Source organism: Oncorhynchus nerka, linkage group LG16, assembly GCF_034236695.1.
Source record: "Oncorhynchus nerka isolate Pitt River linkage group LG16, Oner_Uvic_2.0, whole genome shotgun sequence".
Lineage (NCBI taxonomy): Eukaryota > Metazoa > Chordata > Actinopteri > Salmoniformes > Salmonidae > Oncorhynchus > Oncorhynchus nerka.
This window is the reverse complement of record NC_088411.1, coordinates 38698638-38714597: the sequence shown is the minus strand read 5'-3', so window position 1 is coordinate 38714597 and position 15960 is coordinate 38698638. Positions and strand designations below refer to the sequence as shown.

Sequence of the window (15960 nt, the reverse complement as noted above, 5' to 3'; positions counted from 1 at the left end):
AAGTAATCTGGGGCTCTCGCTCTATGTCCCATCAATATCTTCTCATTCTAGTGGCTCGGTGAGACAGACATCATATGCTGTGTCCCAAACGGCGCTGTGTTCCCTATCCAGAGCACATGACTCTGTTCAAAAGTAGCACACTAAATAGAGAATAGGGTGCGCATACATAAATATGACTGATGTGATGATGCGAAAAACAAAATGGATCCGATCTCGTTATCTCTGAAGATGGGGGAGGTAATATAAACCCCATCTCTCATAGGGTAAGAATTGATTCCTCATCTCATCAATGGATTCCAATAAAAATGCAGATGCTCTGTGGTGGTTTTCATTTTCTTCACATTTCATTTGCATCAAATCAAATCAAATGTATTTATATAGACCTTCGTACATCAGCTGATATCTCAAAGTGCTGTACAGAAACCCAGCCTAAAACCCCAAACAGCAAGCAATGCAGGTGTAGAATGGAACCCTGTTTGCTAAATGGAACCCTGTTGCTAAATGGAACACTGTTGCTAAATGGAACCCTGTTGCTAAATGGAACCCTGTTGCTAAATGGAACACTGTTGCTAAATGGAACCCTGTTGCTAAATGGAACCCTGTTGCTAAATGGAACCCTGTTGCTAAATGGAGCCCTGTTGCTAAATGGAACCCTGTTGCTAAATGGAGCCCTGTTGCTAAATGGAACCCTGTTGCTAAATGGAGCCCTGTTGCTAAATGGAGCCCTGTTGCTAAATGGAACCCTGTTGCTAAATGGAACCCTGTTGCTAAATGGAACCCTATTCCCAAATGCACAACTTTTAGCCACAGCTAATAGATGAATTTGTGGTTCATTATATCTTCCTACATGTATCCCATGATTGTTGTAATGGTTATTGTGGTTTGTGTTCTCGCTTGTCACCAGGTATGAGGTGATGCAGTTCTGCTGGCTCCAACCAGACCAGAGGCCCAATACAGAGGAGGTCCACCTGTTACTCAGCTACCTGTGTGCCAAGGGGGCCAGCGAGGCCGAGGAGGACTTCGAGAGACGCTGGAACTCCCTGCGTCCCAACCCCAACGCCGACCAACGAAGCAGCAGCCTTCATCACGGGGCCGGAGCCCTGGCCACTGGTACGTCATGTTCAGGCCACTTTTTTATGTCTCGCACACGTTGTGCGTCTCAGAAGAAAACAGAATCGTCTCTTTTCAGTATCACTTTAGTTTATTAAAGGGAAACTTCACCACTGGTCACTGGGTGTTTTTCCAGTCTCCCTACATCATTTTGATTGACGAGTGGGTGTTTCAGATGGAATTATGCACAATAGCAGTATTTGTTTTTATTTTCGCGCCAGGAGTGCGTCATCGGTTGATTGAGCCTGCTGCCTGATATAAAAATGTATGGAGTCATGTTTTGTAGCAACTATTGTGGACTTTGTTTTGCCAATTGTACAATCAAGCTAGGATGAGTAGATACTTCTGTCCTTGTTCAAGAGAGCCATTGAACTTGTCTCAACAATGTTCCTCTATACAAGGACATAACAGGATATCTAGGTTTAGTATTATCCCTGGCTTTGTAAAGACTACAGCCTGACGGGAGCCCTACTAAGGTGCTATGAATTCTTGGATAGTGTGGTTTGCTTACAACTAGGAAAAGTAGATGGCCCGTTTCTACTGGTGAGATGCAGAAATGCTGATATTTGTACTGAGGATATTCTAGATTTTTATGACACATTATACAGTATGTTAATAGCATATTAATGGATATGACAGAGAAAGAGCAGCGATAAAATGTTCCATTAAGCTCTGCTGTTGTTTGATGTAAAATGTCCCCTTGGGAATTAACAAAGTATCTGTCTGTCTGGTTCTGTCTGTCTGTCTGTCTGGTTCTGTTCTGTCTGGTTCTGTCTGTCTGGTTCTGTCTGTCTGGTTCTGTCTGTCTGGTTCTGTCTGGTTCTGTCTGTTCTGTCTGTCTGTCTGTCTGTCTGTCTGTCTGTCTGTCTGTCTGTCTGTCTGTCTGTCTGTCTGTCTGTCTGCAGACCTCCCCTCCTCCTTCCCTCTGTTGGAGCAGTTCTCTGGAGGTGACGGATACCACAGCGAATCAGGAGATGATATACTGACCGTGACAGAGACCAGCCACGGTCTGAACTTCCAGTACAAGTGGGAGCAGACCCAGGCAGGGATCGGGTCGGAGCAGCCTTACCACCACGCTGCCTCATCCTCCAGCGGTACCCTGGGGGTCGTCAACCACCACTGTCAGGACCTATACTACCCAGGTGGAATGGTGGGGGGCAGTGGTGGGGTGGAGATGGAGGGTCTCGCTCTGGGAGTGTCCCCTTCCTACTATGAGCACAAGACGCTGCATGTTTCTGGGGTCGGGGTCGGGGTGGTGCCGGTGCTTAGCGCCCGTTGTCCTTCAGTGAGCTCTGAGTACTACATCCGCATGGAGGAGCCTGGCGTGGACTACACCATGTACTCCTACAGCCCAGACTACCAGGGCAGCCACGGGAGCTTCCTGACCAGCAGTGGCAGTGCAGACTCAGGGGAGTGTATGATGGGGATGGGTCCCCCCCAGGCCCACTCCAAGCCTGTAGACTCCTACTGGTCGGCAGACGTCTGTAAAGATGGGGGTGTTGGAGCGTATAACTCTGACATCTCCCTGACAATGGAGCCCCATGTCTCTGACTCCAGCCCCATGAGACCATGGGAGGCTGGTCACTACGTCTCCTACAAGGACCAGGACGGGGGGTACTACTACGAACATTCACCTTCCATGGGCATAGGCCACCACATGGGTCTGGGGATGGACCAGCATTACCTGATGGGGCGGGAACACTCTCCCCCCAAGCCCCATCTGGAGAGCTGGGGGTCCCGTAGCCTGCGTCAGGCCCTGGGAGAACTGGACAACCCTCTGGGGATATCTCCCTCCATCAGCACCCATCTCCAGGATGGCGGTCCTCCTTTTGGGGTAGGCGACCCCTACTTGGAGACAACCCAGGGCCCAGGCTCCGTTATTGGGATGAGTAGCGTCACTGGCGGCTACTATGACATGATGGGTTCTCTGAGTAAAACCACGCCGACCATGCCAGACCACGCCCACTCAGTCAGCATCACTATGGCGTCAGAAGAGGCCCTCTTCATCTGTCACCGGGGCAACGACTCAGATGAAGAAGAGGATATATTCTCAGAGAGGCTGAGGAGCAGCAGTAGTAACCTCTCCAACCCCTCCGCTAACAGTCTAGGCCTGGGTCTAAGCCTTGGCCGTAGTGGACAGGCTGGCTGTAGACAACTACAGGATCTCTATGAAGACTTCCACTACACTATGCCCACTACCGACATAGAGGACTCGTGGCCTGAAGAGCACTGCCTGACCTTCCACTCCTCTGTCTCTGCTGCAGTTAAACCCATAGACTACCTGGAGGCTACAACTGCTTCGGCTAATGATAGTGGCAGTCTAGTCCTGGGGAACCATCATGCCCTGGTTACTTCAGGGGACGCCTGTAATACCTACATCTATTTGTGCCACAAGGGGGAAGGGGAGAGGGACGTAGAGCCGCCACCCATCGAGTGCTGCCACTCTCATTTCGTCGACCCCCTCACAGGCTTAGTGGTGCGGAACTACACCCGGGACGACTACAGCGATAAGATTGTAGACATACCCAACAACGAGGAAGAGAGTGTGAATCTGTCGCCAGCACCGGGAGGTCCTAAACCAATCCTAACGCACAACACTAAGACCAGCACAACCCCTCTAAACCACTCTGAGCAATATGTTGACATCACTATGGACGATACCCTTTCAATACACCATAAGGAAGAGGTTAGTACGGAAGACAAAGGTGTTCTCACAGACCCTAAACCAGAGGGTGTGACTCTGACTAAGATTCTGACCCTCTCCTCAGTGAATGTTCCTGACCTAGTCCCCATGGTCGAGCAAGAGTCAGAGCTGAGCCATTCGTTAGACAGCTGCTTAGACAGAGACCACTGCTCCAGCATTAGTCTAGTGGACATCTCCGACTGCTGCACCGACGACGATGAAGACGATGACATCACCGACTCGACCTCGGAGATCTTCGCCGACGAGACGTCGGTTGGGGACCCTAACGCTTCCCCTCCCCTGGGCTGTCCCCTCAAGTCCCTGCAGAAGCAGGTGGGAACCCCCAATTCCATGGCCTCCATGGACCTGATGCCTTCAGCAGTCGGCTCCACCTGCGAAGCTTTCAGCCCCTCCAGCTCCTCCCACCCATCTAGCTCCTCCCCCAAGGCAATGGACAGTGGGTACGACACAGAGAACAATGAGAGCCCAGAGTTCGTCCCCAAGGAGCCCCACAATGAGCCTCGGGGCTCAGAGACATTCACACAGCCACTGGGGGAGTCTGTCCTGGACACCAGCCTGGATGAGGAGGGGGAGGAGGGGGGGGAGGAGGCCGAAGTGGCCCCACTGGATGATGAGGATGAACCGACCCTGGATGAAGATGTGCCTCTAGCAGCCTCACAGACCACAGACAAAGAGAACGGTCTGACCCCACTAAGTGAGAAGAACCCTTACAGGGACTCTGCCTACTTCTCTGACAATGAGAACGAACGTCTTTATAGGGATGAGGGGGTGACAAAGTAGGGGGTGATGAAAGTGGAGGAGTGGAGGAGGGAGAAGTGGAAGAGAGGCTGACAGAGAGGAGGGAACTCAGCCCTCTTCAGATAGAGGAGGAAGAAGAGGAGGAAGTGGAGACCTCAGCTCCTCTTCTGGAGGAGAGTGAAGACCCAGAGATGGAAGCATGCCTGACAGAAGAGTGCACCCAGGATGAAGGGCTAGAGCTGGGGCTAGAGCTAGAGCTGGCCTCCATTCTCTCTGGAGAAGTAGAGGCAGGGTCGGAAGGATGGCCTGCCCAGGAGAAACACTCTTCTCTGGGAGACTGGGGTGCAGAGGTGGTGGGGGCTATGGAGGAAGCCCTGGGTGAACTCCAGAGGAGCAGCAGTACTGAAACCAACTCTGGTACCAAGGAGAAGGGGGAAGAGGATGAAGGAGAGCAAAGGGACATGGAGGACTCGTCTGAAGCCTTAGAAACAGTAGACGTCCTAGAAGAAGCATTTACCAAAATGCCAGAGACCCTCGAGAAGGACGATAATGATGAAGAGAACAGTCCTCCCGCACGGCGTCGACGCTTCTCCTTCTCTCCTCCCCCTCCCTCCACCCCTCCTCTCTCCTCTCCTCTCCCTCCCTCCACCCCTTCTCCTCCTCTCCCCCCGATGACTCCCCGTCTGGGCTGGGACTTGCCCATGGATGGGGTGGAGGCGGACGAGGAGGACGTAGATGGTGACTCCGATGACAGTGAGTCAGACGAGGAGCTGAGCAGTTACAGTGTTCAGGAGGAGCAGATTGGAGGAGAGGAGAGCGGGGAGGAGAACCATGCTGTACCCATTGTGTTGAGCGACTGTAGCGATGCTCATAACCTACGTAGTCTACTGAAGATGCCCACCCCGCTCACCACCGAGTTGCTCGCTGATGACCTGGTGGAACGCAAGAAGAAAGTGGTGTCCTTTTTTGATGACGTCACCATTTACCTGTTTGACCAGGTGAGTAGGGGTAGTGGTAGTAGTGGTAGTGGTGATGGTGGTGGTAGTGGCAGGAGTGGTAATTATTGTGGTGGTGGTGGTGCTGATGGGAGGGGTGGTAGTTGTGGTAGTGGTGGTGGTGGTCATGGTAGTGTTTGTGACAGTGGTGGTGGTCATGGTAGTGTTTGTGATGATAATGGTAGTGGCGGTGGTAGTGTGGGTAGTGATATTGGTGGTAATTGTGATATTGGTGGTGGTGGTGGTGGTAATAGTGGTATTGGTAGTGGTGATGGTGGTAGTGGTAATAGTGGTATTGGTAGTGGTAATAGTAGTATTGGTAGTGGTAATAGTGGTATTGGTAGTGGTGATGGTGGTATTGGTAGTGGTAATAGTAGTATTAGTAGTGGTAATAGTAGTATTGGTAGTGGTAATAGTGGTATTGATAGTGGTAATAGTAGTATTGGTAGTGGTAATAGTGGTATTGGTGATGTAATAGTGGTATTGGTAGTGGTGATGGTGGTATTGGTAGTGGTAATAGTGGTATTGCGGGTGGTAATAGTAGTATTGGTAGTGGTAAAAGTGGTATTGGTAGTGATAATGGTAGTATTGGTAGTGGTAATAGTGGTATTGGTTATGGTGGGGGTTGTGGTTGTAGTGGTGGTTGTTGTAGTATTAGTGGTGGTGGTAGTGGTCATGGTAGTGTTTGTGATAGTAGTGGTGGTGGTAGTGGTGGTAGTGGTAATGGTGGTACTGGTGGTGGTAGTAGTGGTAGTGGTGGTGGTGGTGGTGGTAGTGGTCATGGTGGTGTTTGTGATAGTAGTGGTGGTGGTAGTGGTTGTAGTAGTGGTGGTAGTGGTGATGGTGGTGGTAGTGGTGGTAGTGGTGGTGGTGGTAGTGGTCATGGTGGTGTTTGTGATAGTAGTGGTTGTAGTAGTGGTGGTAGTGGTGATGGTGGTGGTAGTGGTGGTGATATTAGTGGTGGTAGTGGTAATAGTGGTATTGGTTATGGTGGGGGTTGTGGTTGTAGTGGTGGTTGTTGTAGTATTAGTGGTCATGGTAGTGTTTGTGATAGTAGTGGTGGTAGTGGTAATGGTGGTACTGGTGGTGGTAGTAGTGGTAGTGGTGGTGGTGGTGCTGGTGGTCATGGTGGTGTTTGTGATAGTAGTGGTGGTGGTAGTGGTTGTAGTAGTGGTGGTAGTGGTGGTGATATTAGTGGTGGTAGTGGTCGTAGTGATATTGGTGGGAGTGCTGGTAGTAGTAGTGGTGGTGGTGGTCATGGTGATAGTGGGGATAGTGATGGTAGCAGCGTAGTGGTGGTGATAGTGGTGTTAGTAGTTTTGGTGGTATTGGTAGTGGCTATAGTGGAAGTAGTGGTGGTGGTAGTGGTGTTAGTTGTAGTGGTGGTGGTGGTGGTAAAAGGGGTGGTGGTGTTAGTTGTAGTGGTGGTGGTGGTGGTAAAAGGGGTGGTGGTGGTGGTGGTGTTAGTTGTAGTGGTGGTGGTAAAATGGGTGGTGGTGGTGGTGGTGGTGGTGGTAGTGGTGGTAGTGGTGTTGGTGGTGGATAGTGGTGGTGGTAGTGGTGTTAGTTGTAGTGGTGGTGGTGGTGGTAAAAGGGGTGGTGGTGTTAGTTGTAGTGGTGGTGGTGGTGGTAAAAGGGGTGGTGGTGGTGGTGGTGTTAGTTGTAGTGGTGGTGGTGGTGGTGGTAAAAGTGATGGTGGTGGTAGTGGTAAAAGTGGTGGTGATAGTAGTGGTGGTTGTAGATGTAGTGATGGTTTTAGTAGTGGTGGTGGTAGTGGTAGTAATAGTGGTATTGGTGGTTGTGGTTGTGATTTTAGTAGTTGTAGTGTTGGTAATGGTTTTGGTGGTGGTGGTGGTAGAGGTGGTAATGGTGGTGGTAGTGGTAGCGGTAGTGGTGGTGGTAGTGGGAGCGGTGATGGTAGTTGTGGTTTTAGTAGTGGTAGTGGTGGTAATGGTTTTGGTGGTGGTGGTGGTAGTGGGGGTGATGGTTTTGGTGGTGGCGGTGGTGGTTTTGGTGGTGGTTTTGGTGGTTGTGATGGTTTTGGTGATGGTGATGGTTTTGGTGGTGGTGGTGATGGTTTTGGTGGTGGTGGTAATGGTTTTGGTGGTGGTTTTGGTGGTGGTGTTTTTTTTAGTGGTAGTAGGTGTCACTCACAGATGAGGTGAAACAAGTTAAAGGGTAGTTGCTGCATTACGGTACTTCACTAAGTTCGTTTTTCTGCTTTTCTCATTAAATCTAATTCACAGACATGATATTGTTCCTAGGTAACTTGAATTAAACTAGACATACTACTGAACTGTATATATACAGTTGAAGTCGGAAGTTTACATACACTTAGGTTGGAGTCATTAAAACCCGTTTTTAAACTACTCCACAAATTTCTTGTTAACAAACTATAGTTTTGGCAAGTTAGCTAGGACATCTACTTTATGCATGACACAAGTCATTTTCCAACAAATGTTTACAGACAAATTATTTCACTTATAATTCACTGTATCACAATTCCAGTGGATCAGAAGTTTACATACACTAAGTTGACTGTGCCTTTAGAAGCTTCTCATGGGCTAATTGACATCGTTTGAGTCAATTGGAGGTGTTCCTGTGGATGTATTTCACCATGCGACCACGTAGCCGTCATACCGCTCAGGAAGAAGACGTGTTCTGTCTCCTAGAGATGAACGTACTTTGGTGCGAAAAGTGAAAATCAATCCCAGAACAAGGGCAAAGGACCTTGTGAAGATGCTGGAGGAAACAGGTACAAAAGTATCTATAGCCACAGTAAAATGAGTCCTATATAAACATAACCTGAAAGGCCCCTCAGCAAGGAAGAAGCCAATGCTCCAAAACCGCCATAAAAAAGCTAGACAACAGTTTGCAACTGCATATGAGGACAACGATCGTACTTTTGGGGAAAAATGTCCATAATAAACATCGTTATGTTTGGAGGAAAAAAGGGGAGGCTTGCAAGCCGAAGAACTCCATCCCAACCGTGAAGTACGGGGGTGGCAGCATCATGTTGTGGGGGTGCTTTGCTGCAGGAGGGACTGGTGCACTTCACAAAATAGATGGCATCATGAGGTAGGAAAATTATGTGGATATATTGTAGCAACATCTCAAGACATCAGTCAGGAAGTTAAAGCTTGGTCGCAAATGGGTCTTCCAAATGGACAATGACCCCAAGCATACTTCCAAAGTTATGGCAAAATGGCTTAAGGACAACAAAGTCTAGGTATTTGAGTGGCCATCACAAAGCCCTGACATCAATCCCATTGAACATTTGTGGGCAGAACTGAAGAAGCATGTGTGAGCAAGGAGGCCTACAAACCTGTCTCAGTTACACCAGCTCTGTCAGGAGGAATGGGCCAGAATTCACCCAATTTATTGTGGGAAGCTTGTAGAAGGCTACCTGAAACATTTGACCCAAGTTAAATAATTTAAAGGCAATGCTACCAAATAATAATTGAGTGTATGTAAACTTCTGACCCACTGGGAATGTGATGAAAGAAATAACAGCTGAAATAGATCATTCTCTCTACTATTATTCTGACATGTCACATTCTTAAAATAAAGTGGTGATCCTAACTGACCTAAGACAATACATTTTAACTAGGAATAAATGTCAGGTATTGTGAAAAACTGAGTTTAAATGTATTTGGCTAAGGTTTTTCTTACGCGCTACACGCTTCAACACTCGGCGGTCCTGTTTTGTGAACTACTGTGTGGCCAACTACTTCGCAGCTGAGCCGTTGTTGCTCCTAGACGTTTCCACTTCACAATAACAGCACTTACAGTTGACCGGGGCAGCTCTAACAGGGCAGAAACCTGATGAACTGTCTTGTTGGAAAGGTGGCATCTTATGACGGTGCCACGTTGGAAGTGACTGGCCCCTTCTACTGCCAATATGTGTCTATGGAGATTGCATGGCTGTGTGCTTGATTTTATACACCTGTCCACGACGAGTGTTGTTGAAATTGCCGAATCCAGTAATTTGATGGGGTGTCCACATAGTTTTGTATATACTGTCTACTGTATATTAATTTGAAATGCACACTAGCCATAGCTGTAACCTGTACTGTCCATTTCCAGCAGAGTCCCACTAAAGAGCTGGCTGAGCATGGGTTCTCTCCAGGGGCTGAGACCAGCGGACAGGGTTCACTGGTCAAACAACCGACCTCTGATGACTCCTCAGATGGAAATATCTCAGAAGAGAGTAAGTGCACTCGTCCAGAGTCCACTACTTACATTGAAACATTGATTGAAGTCAATCGGCATTTAATTTCACAATCATTCTCAAATCTATGAGTTTAGATGTGTAAAATATAATTTGGCAGATATGTCAAAACTGCTCTCTTTTCCTTTCTCCCTTCCTCTCTCTCTTCCCTTCTCCCTCTCTCTCTTCCTTTCTTCCTTCCTCTCTCGCTCTTCCTCTCTCTCTTCCCTTCTCTCTTTCTCATCCCTTCTCCCTTCCTCTCTCTGTTCCTCCCTCTCTCGCTCTTCCTTTGTCCCTACCTACCTACCTACCTCCATCTCTCTCCCTTTCTCCCTTCCTCTCTCTCTCTCTTCCTTCACCTACCTCTCTCTCTCTTCCTTCACCTACCTATCTCTCTCTCTCTCTCTCTCTCTCTCTCTCTCTCCAGGTGCAGGGTATGAGTGGGAGGATGACTTCCCCCTTTTGCCCATTCCAACTTCCTCATCCAAGATGGCTGCCTCCTCCTCAGGCTCATCCCCCTCCGTACCCAGCCTGCCCTTCACCTCTAAGGCCCCGGAGCCCAAACCAGCAGTGCGGTACTCCCGCTTCACAGTCTCCCCAAGCCACGTGTCTCGCTTCTCCATCACACACGTCTCTGACTCTGATGTGGACTCTGGTCCAGGTGGGTCCTGGTGACAGTGCACAAACACTTCTTGAGGATAAATAATTGTATGGATTTGACATAGTGGATAATGACGCGTTCTGTCTGTCTGTCTGTACAGGGAGCAGTGAGGATGCAGTATTATAGAACCACACAGCCACCCAGAAACTGCAGGAACTGCACCATATAAACATGTCTGAGCCTCTAAACACGACTTTTGTTTAGTGCTTTTTTTGGACATCATCTTTCTGAAAAGACAGATTGTTTATGAACACTTGTTGAACGGAGTCTGTAAAACGGATGTGAAAGCAGAGAATCAACACCGATGAGAATATATAAAATACTAAATGATGGTAATATACACAGAAGAATATATGTTGAATGATGGTAAAGACATATGTTGCATTCAACGTATTTTTGGGAACAAAGAGAGAAACTAAAGACCAAACGTGTTGCTCGTTTGCCACCACAGACACTCATTATCAGCATGTTATGGAGAACCACACAACAATACCGCTTGTTACGTGGAAGACAGACAATCATTTTATTGATCAACTGTTTAACATAGATATCAAAACAGAAGACACAATTTACAGAACACCCCTCTCAGAGACGGAGGGAGTGAAAAGCAATTAAGGAAAGGACACAATGAAGGTTTTTTTCCATCAAATGGATCAGTGTTTGAAAGTGACTATACCAAGAACATATCTTTGAGACATGAGTTAACTCGTCTTCATAAAAATATCACAAATAAGGATTGAAGGAGAATTTTGTAATTCTAGTGTTTTCTCAAAGGAGACGGACCACCACTGTATATGGGCCTTGTGATTTCCACCAATACGTGTGCCAGAGTCACTATTCCCCTCCATCTGTCAGTATGGGTCACTATTCCCCTCCATCTGTCAGTATGGGTCACTATTCCACTCCATCTGTCAGTATGAGTCACTATTCCACTCCATCTGTCAGTATGGGTCACTATTCCCCTCCATCTGTCAGTATGGGTCACTATTCCCCTCCATCTGTCAGTATGGGTCACTATTCCCCTCCATCTGTCAGTATGGGTCACTATTCCACTCCATCTGTCAGTATGGGTCACTATTCCCCTCCATCTGTCAGTATGGGTCACTATTCCCCTCCATCTGTCAGTATGGGTCACTATTCCCCTCCATCTGTCAGTATGGGTCACTATTCCCCTCCATCTGTCAGTATGGGTCACTATTCCCCTCCATCTGTCAGTATGGGTCACTATTCCCCTCCATCTGTCAGTATGGGTCACTATTCCCCTCCATCTGTCAGTATGAGTCACTATTCCCCTCCATCTGTCAGTATGGGTCACTACTCCCCTCCATCTGTCAGTATGGGTCACTATTCCCCTCCATCTGTCAGTATGGGTCACTGTTCCCCTCCATCTGTCAGTATGGGTCACTGTTCCCCTCCATCTGTCAGTATGGGTCACTATTCCCCTCCATCTGTCAGTATGGGTCACTACTCCCCTCCATCTGTCAGTATGGGTCACTATTCCCCTCCCACTGAAGGCCTGGGGCGTTATCATTAGTGCAGACTGACAAACAGTTGCAGAACGCTTTGCCAAGCCAATGAGAGTTAATATCGGACATATTCAGCTATGTCCTTCTCCGTTTCGTTTCTTTTACAGACATCCCTGGACTTAAACTATTGTGTGAATCCACCAAGTCAGTTTTGAGGGAATATCATTGATGACTTTGAATAAATGCTGTACTCCCTTTTTTAGGACTTGAAATTAATGTGCTTTGCATGCAGATAGTGGTGGATAAACACAGCTTATGTTGGTTTCGGTCTTCTCCCCAGATGAGGGTAAGCTGCCTGTCCTTACCCTCAGAGTTGAGCTTCACTGCACCACATACTGTGTAATATGTCTTCTACTCTTGAGGTGAACATCCTTCGTGATACGATCAAAGAACATTTTTTTATTCTGATTCTGAAAATGGAACTGCAGTACAAGTACAACAAGCTTACTAATACCATAGATACAGTAGCATATCCATTTTTTTTATATATAGGAAACTTTTGATGAAATATTCACTTTTAAGAAATATGAAACTTTAAAATGCAACTTAAAGAATGGAAGAACAAACAAATGATTTTCAAGTGGCTTCGGTAACATGTTGAAGATGAAATAATCAAATAACTGTTGGAAGACTACAGAACCGAGAACTGGTTTGGTCTTAACGTATTGTGATCAGCTGTGTGGTCAATGGGGTCGGTGATGTCACATGGATTAGTCAGTGTATTGTATTTTCACGACTTTAACAATGGAAAATACATTTTGAATTCATGGACTTTTTGACTCTGCTGTGTATGTGAAAATATGGTTGCTATAGAAATGAAAAGGGATGGATGTGGTTGTAACAAAGAACGCATACAGTCCAATCAGCCTGCTATACCAGCCTGATAAGCCAATCACTGTAGCATGGTCTCAGGTCCGTTTGTACCCTCTTGCCTACTCCAATGACCATACTGTAGGTAGGCAAGACAGTACAAACTGATCTGGGACCAGGCTAATATCACTCTAGTCTTTAGCCTCAAAGAACCAGGTTGTCAATTTAGTTCAAAACATAGATATGGAATTACATAGATTCTATTTCTATGTTTTAAAGATTACTCATGCAGTAAGTGTGTTCTGTTTAGTGTTTGTTAGCCTTTCTAGGGATTTACTATTCTGTAATAGTTTAGCATCCATAGATCTATCTAGAGCGCTGTCTGTATGGACTATTTTTGTATCTCAAAAAAGAAAAATTACATTTTAAGAATATCAAGAAATTACCTGGAAGTGAGTTAAAAGTACATGTATTTATGTTTTATTGTTGCCAAAGAGAAGTATTCAATGAAGTCTTGGGGCAAATAGGAACATAGGATATTTGATCTAGATTGTTTTAACCCACTAGTGGTGAGACTACAGCCTGGGTACCAGTCTGTTTGTGCCTCCTCTCATGTCACTCCTGGTGCCCAGGCTAGTGAGACGAAAGGGATGTGATGATGAGCAATGTAAGGCCTTGCCCTGGTTGTGATTTAAACGACCAGGACTAGTTTAGGGATGCTGTCAGTAAGATGTGCCCTGGTCGTGATTTAAACGAGCAGGACTAGTTTAGGGATGCTGTCAGTAAGATGTGCCCTGGTCGTGATTTAAACGACCAGGACTAGTTTAGGGATGCTGTCAGTAAGATGTGCCCTGGTCGTGATTTAAACGAGCAGGACTAGTTTAGGGATGCTGTCAGTAAGATGTGCCCTGGTCGTGATTTAAACGAGCAGGACTAGTTTAGGGATGCTGTCAGTAAGATGTGCCCTGGTCGTGATTTAAACGACCAGGACTAGTTTAGGGATGCTGTCAGTTAGATGTGTCCTGGTCGTGATTTAAACGAGCAGGACTAGTTTAGGGATGCTGTCAGTAAGATGTGCCCTGGTCGTGATTTAAACGAGCAGGACTAGTTTGGAAATGCTGTCAGTAAGATATGCCCTGGTCGTGATTTAAACGAGCAGGACTAGTATGGGGATGCTGTCAGTAAGATGTGTCCTGGTCGTGATTTAAACGAGTAGGACTAGTTTAGGGATGCTGTCAGTAAGATGTGCCCTGGTCGTGATTTAAACGAGCAGGACTAGTTTGGAAATGCTGTCAGTAAGATGTCCCTGGTCGTGATTTAAACGAGCAGGACTAGTTTGGAAATGCTGTCAGTAAGATGTGCCCTGGTCGTGATTTAAACGAGCAGGACTAGTTTAGGGATGCTGTCAGTAAGATGTGCCCTGGTCGTGATTTAAACGAGCAGGACTAGTTTGGAAATGCTGTCAGTAAGATATGCCCTGGTCGTGATTTAAACGAGCAGGACTAGTATGGGGATGCTGTCAGTAAGATGTGTCCTGGTCGTGATTTAAACGAGTAGGACTAGTTTAGGGATGCTGTCAGTAAGATGTGCCCTGGTCGTGATTTAAACGAGCAGGACTAGTTTGGAAATGCTGTCAGTAAGATGTCCCTGGTCGTGATTTAAACGAGCAGGACTAGTTTGGAAATGCTGTCAGTAAGATGTGCCCTGGTCGTGATTTAAACGAGCAGGACTAGTTTAGGGATGCTGTCAGTAAGATGTGTCCTGGTCGAGCAGGACTGTTTAGGATTTAAATTTAAACGAGCAGGACTAGTTTAGGGATGCTGTCAGTAAGATGTGCCCTGGTCGTGATTTAAACAAACAGGACTAGTTTAGGGATGCTGTCAGTAAGATGTGCCCTGGTCGTGATTTAAACAACCAGGACTAGTTTAGGGATGCTGTCAGTAAGATGTGCCCTGGTCGTGATTTAAAGGAGCAGGACTAGTTTAGGGATGCTGTCAGTAAGATGTGTCCTGGTCGTGATTTAAACGACCAGGACTAGTTTAGGGATGCTGTCAGTAAGATGTGTCCTGGTCGTGATTTAAACAAACAGGACTAGTTTAGGGATGCTGTCAGTAAGATGTGCCCTGGTCGTGATTTAAACGAGCAGGACTAGTTTGGAAATGCTGTCAGTAAGATGCGCCCTGGTCGTGATTTAAACGAGTAGGACTAATTTAGGGATGCTGTCAGTAAGATGTGCCCTGGTCGTGATTTAAACGACCAGGACTAGTTTAGGGATGCTGTCAGTAAGATGTGTCCTGGTCGTGATTTAAAAGAGCAGGACTAGTTTAGGGATGCTGTCAGTTGTATTTAAACAAACAGGACTAGTTTATGCTGTCAGTAAGATGTGCCCTGGTCCAACCAGGACTGTTTAGGGATGCTGTGAAGATTTAAAACGAGCAGGACTAGTTTGGAAATGCTGTCAGTAAGATGTGCCCTGGTCGTGATTTAAACGAGCAGGACTAGTTTGGAAATGCTGTCAGTAAGATGTGCCCTGGTCGTGATTTAAACGAGTAGGACTAATTTAGGGATGCTGTCAGTAAGATGTGCCCTGGTCGTGATTAAAACGAGCAGGACTAGTTTGGAAATGCTGTCAGTAAGATGTGCCCTGGTCGTGATTTAAATGAACATGACTAGTTTAGGGATGCTGTCAGTAAGATGTGCCCCGCCCCACTCTACTTTCTGTACGTTATGAAATATAAATAAAGTGTTTTACACATCAATGTGTGTCTCAAGTATTTCTTGGTGCACACCACACAAAAAAAAACCCGCACCAAAAGGAATGAGATTATTATGATTTCTTCTTGCACAGTATCAACACACTGGTATTATACAGAATACACTCTGCAATGTGTTATTACATTTACATTTAAGTCATTTAGCAGACGCTCTTATCCAGAGCGACTTACAAATTGGTGCTTTCACCTTATGACATCCAGTGGAACAGCCACTTTACAATAGTGCATCTAAGTCTTTTAAGGGGGGGGGGTGAGAAGGATTACTTTATCCAAGGGATAAATTATTTTCCCTGTATTTCATACAGTATATTCCGTGCGTCTTTCTATCCATTGTAGATTGATTTACAGACAAATGAAACTGGATGAGAACTACATACATATAGAGACGGGTACAAAAACAGGAATATCTATTTTAAAGGTACAAATCCTTTG

At 46.6% G+C, this 15960-nt stretch overlaps 1 protein-coding gene across 1 annotated transcript in view; it reads left to right on the top strand.

The window, feature by feature from the left end:
• Window positions 1-14178, top strand: part of LOC115144509 (serine/threonine-protein kinase LMTK1-like) — an 83421-nt gene extending 69243 nt beyond the window's left edge. The window contains 6 exon segments of the mRNA XM_065002325.1: window positions 905-1110; window positions 2016-4582; window positions 4585-5550; window positions 9634-9757; window positions 10185-10418; window positions 10519-14178. Coding sequence (XP_064858397.1) covers window positions 905-1110; window positions 2016-4582; window positions 4585-5550; window positions 9634-9757; window positions 10185-10418; window positions 10519-10544 — 4123 coding nt within the window. The 3' untranslated portion in view covers window positions 10545-14178.
• The last annotated feature ends 1782 nt before the right edge of the window (window positions 14179-15960 follow it).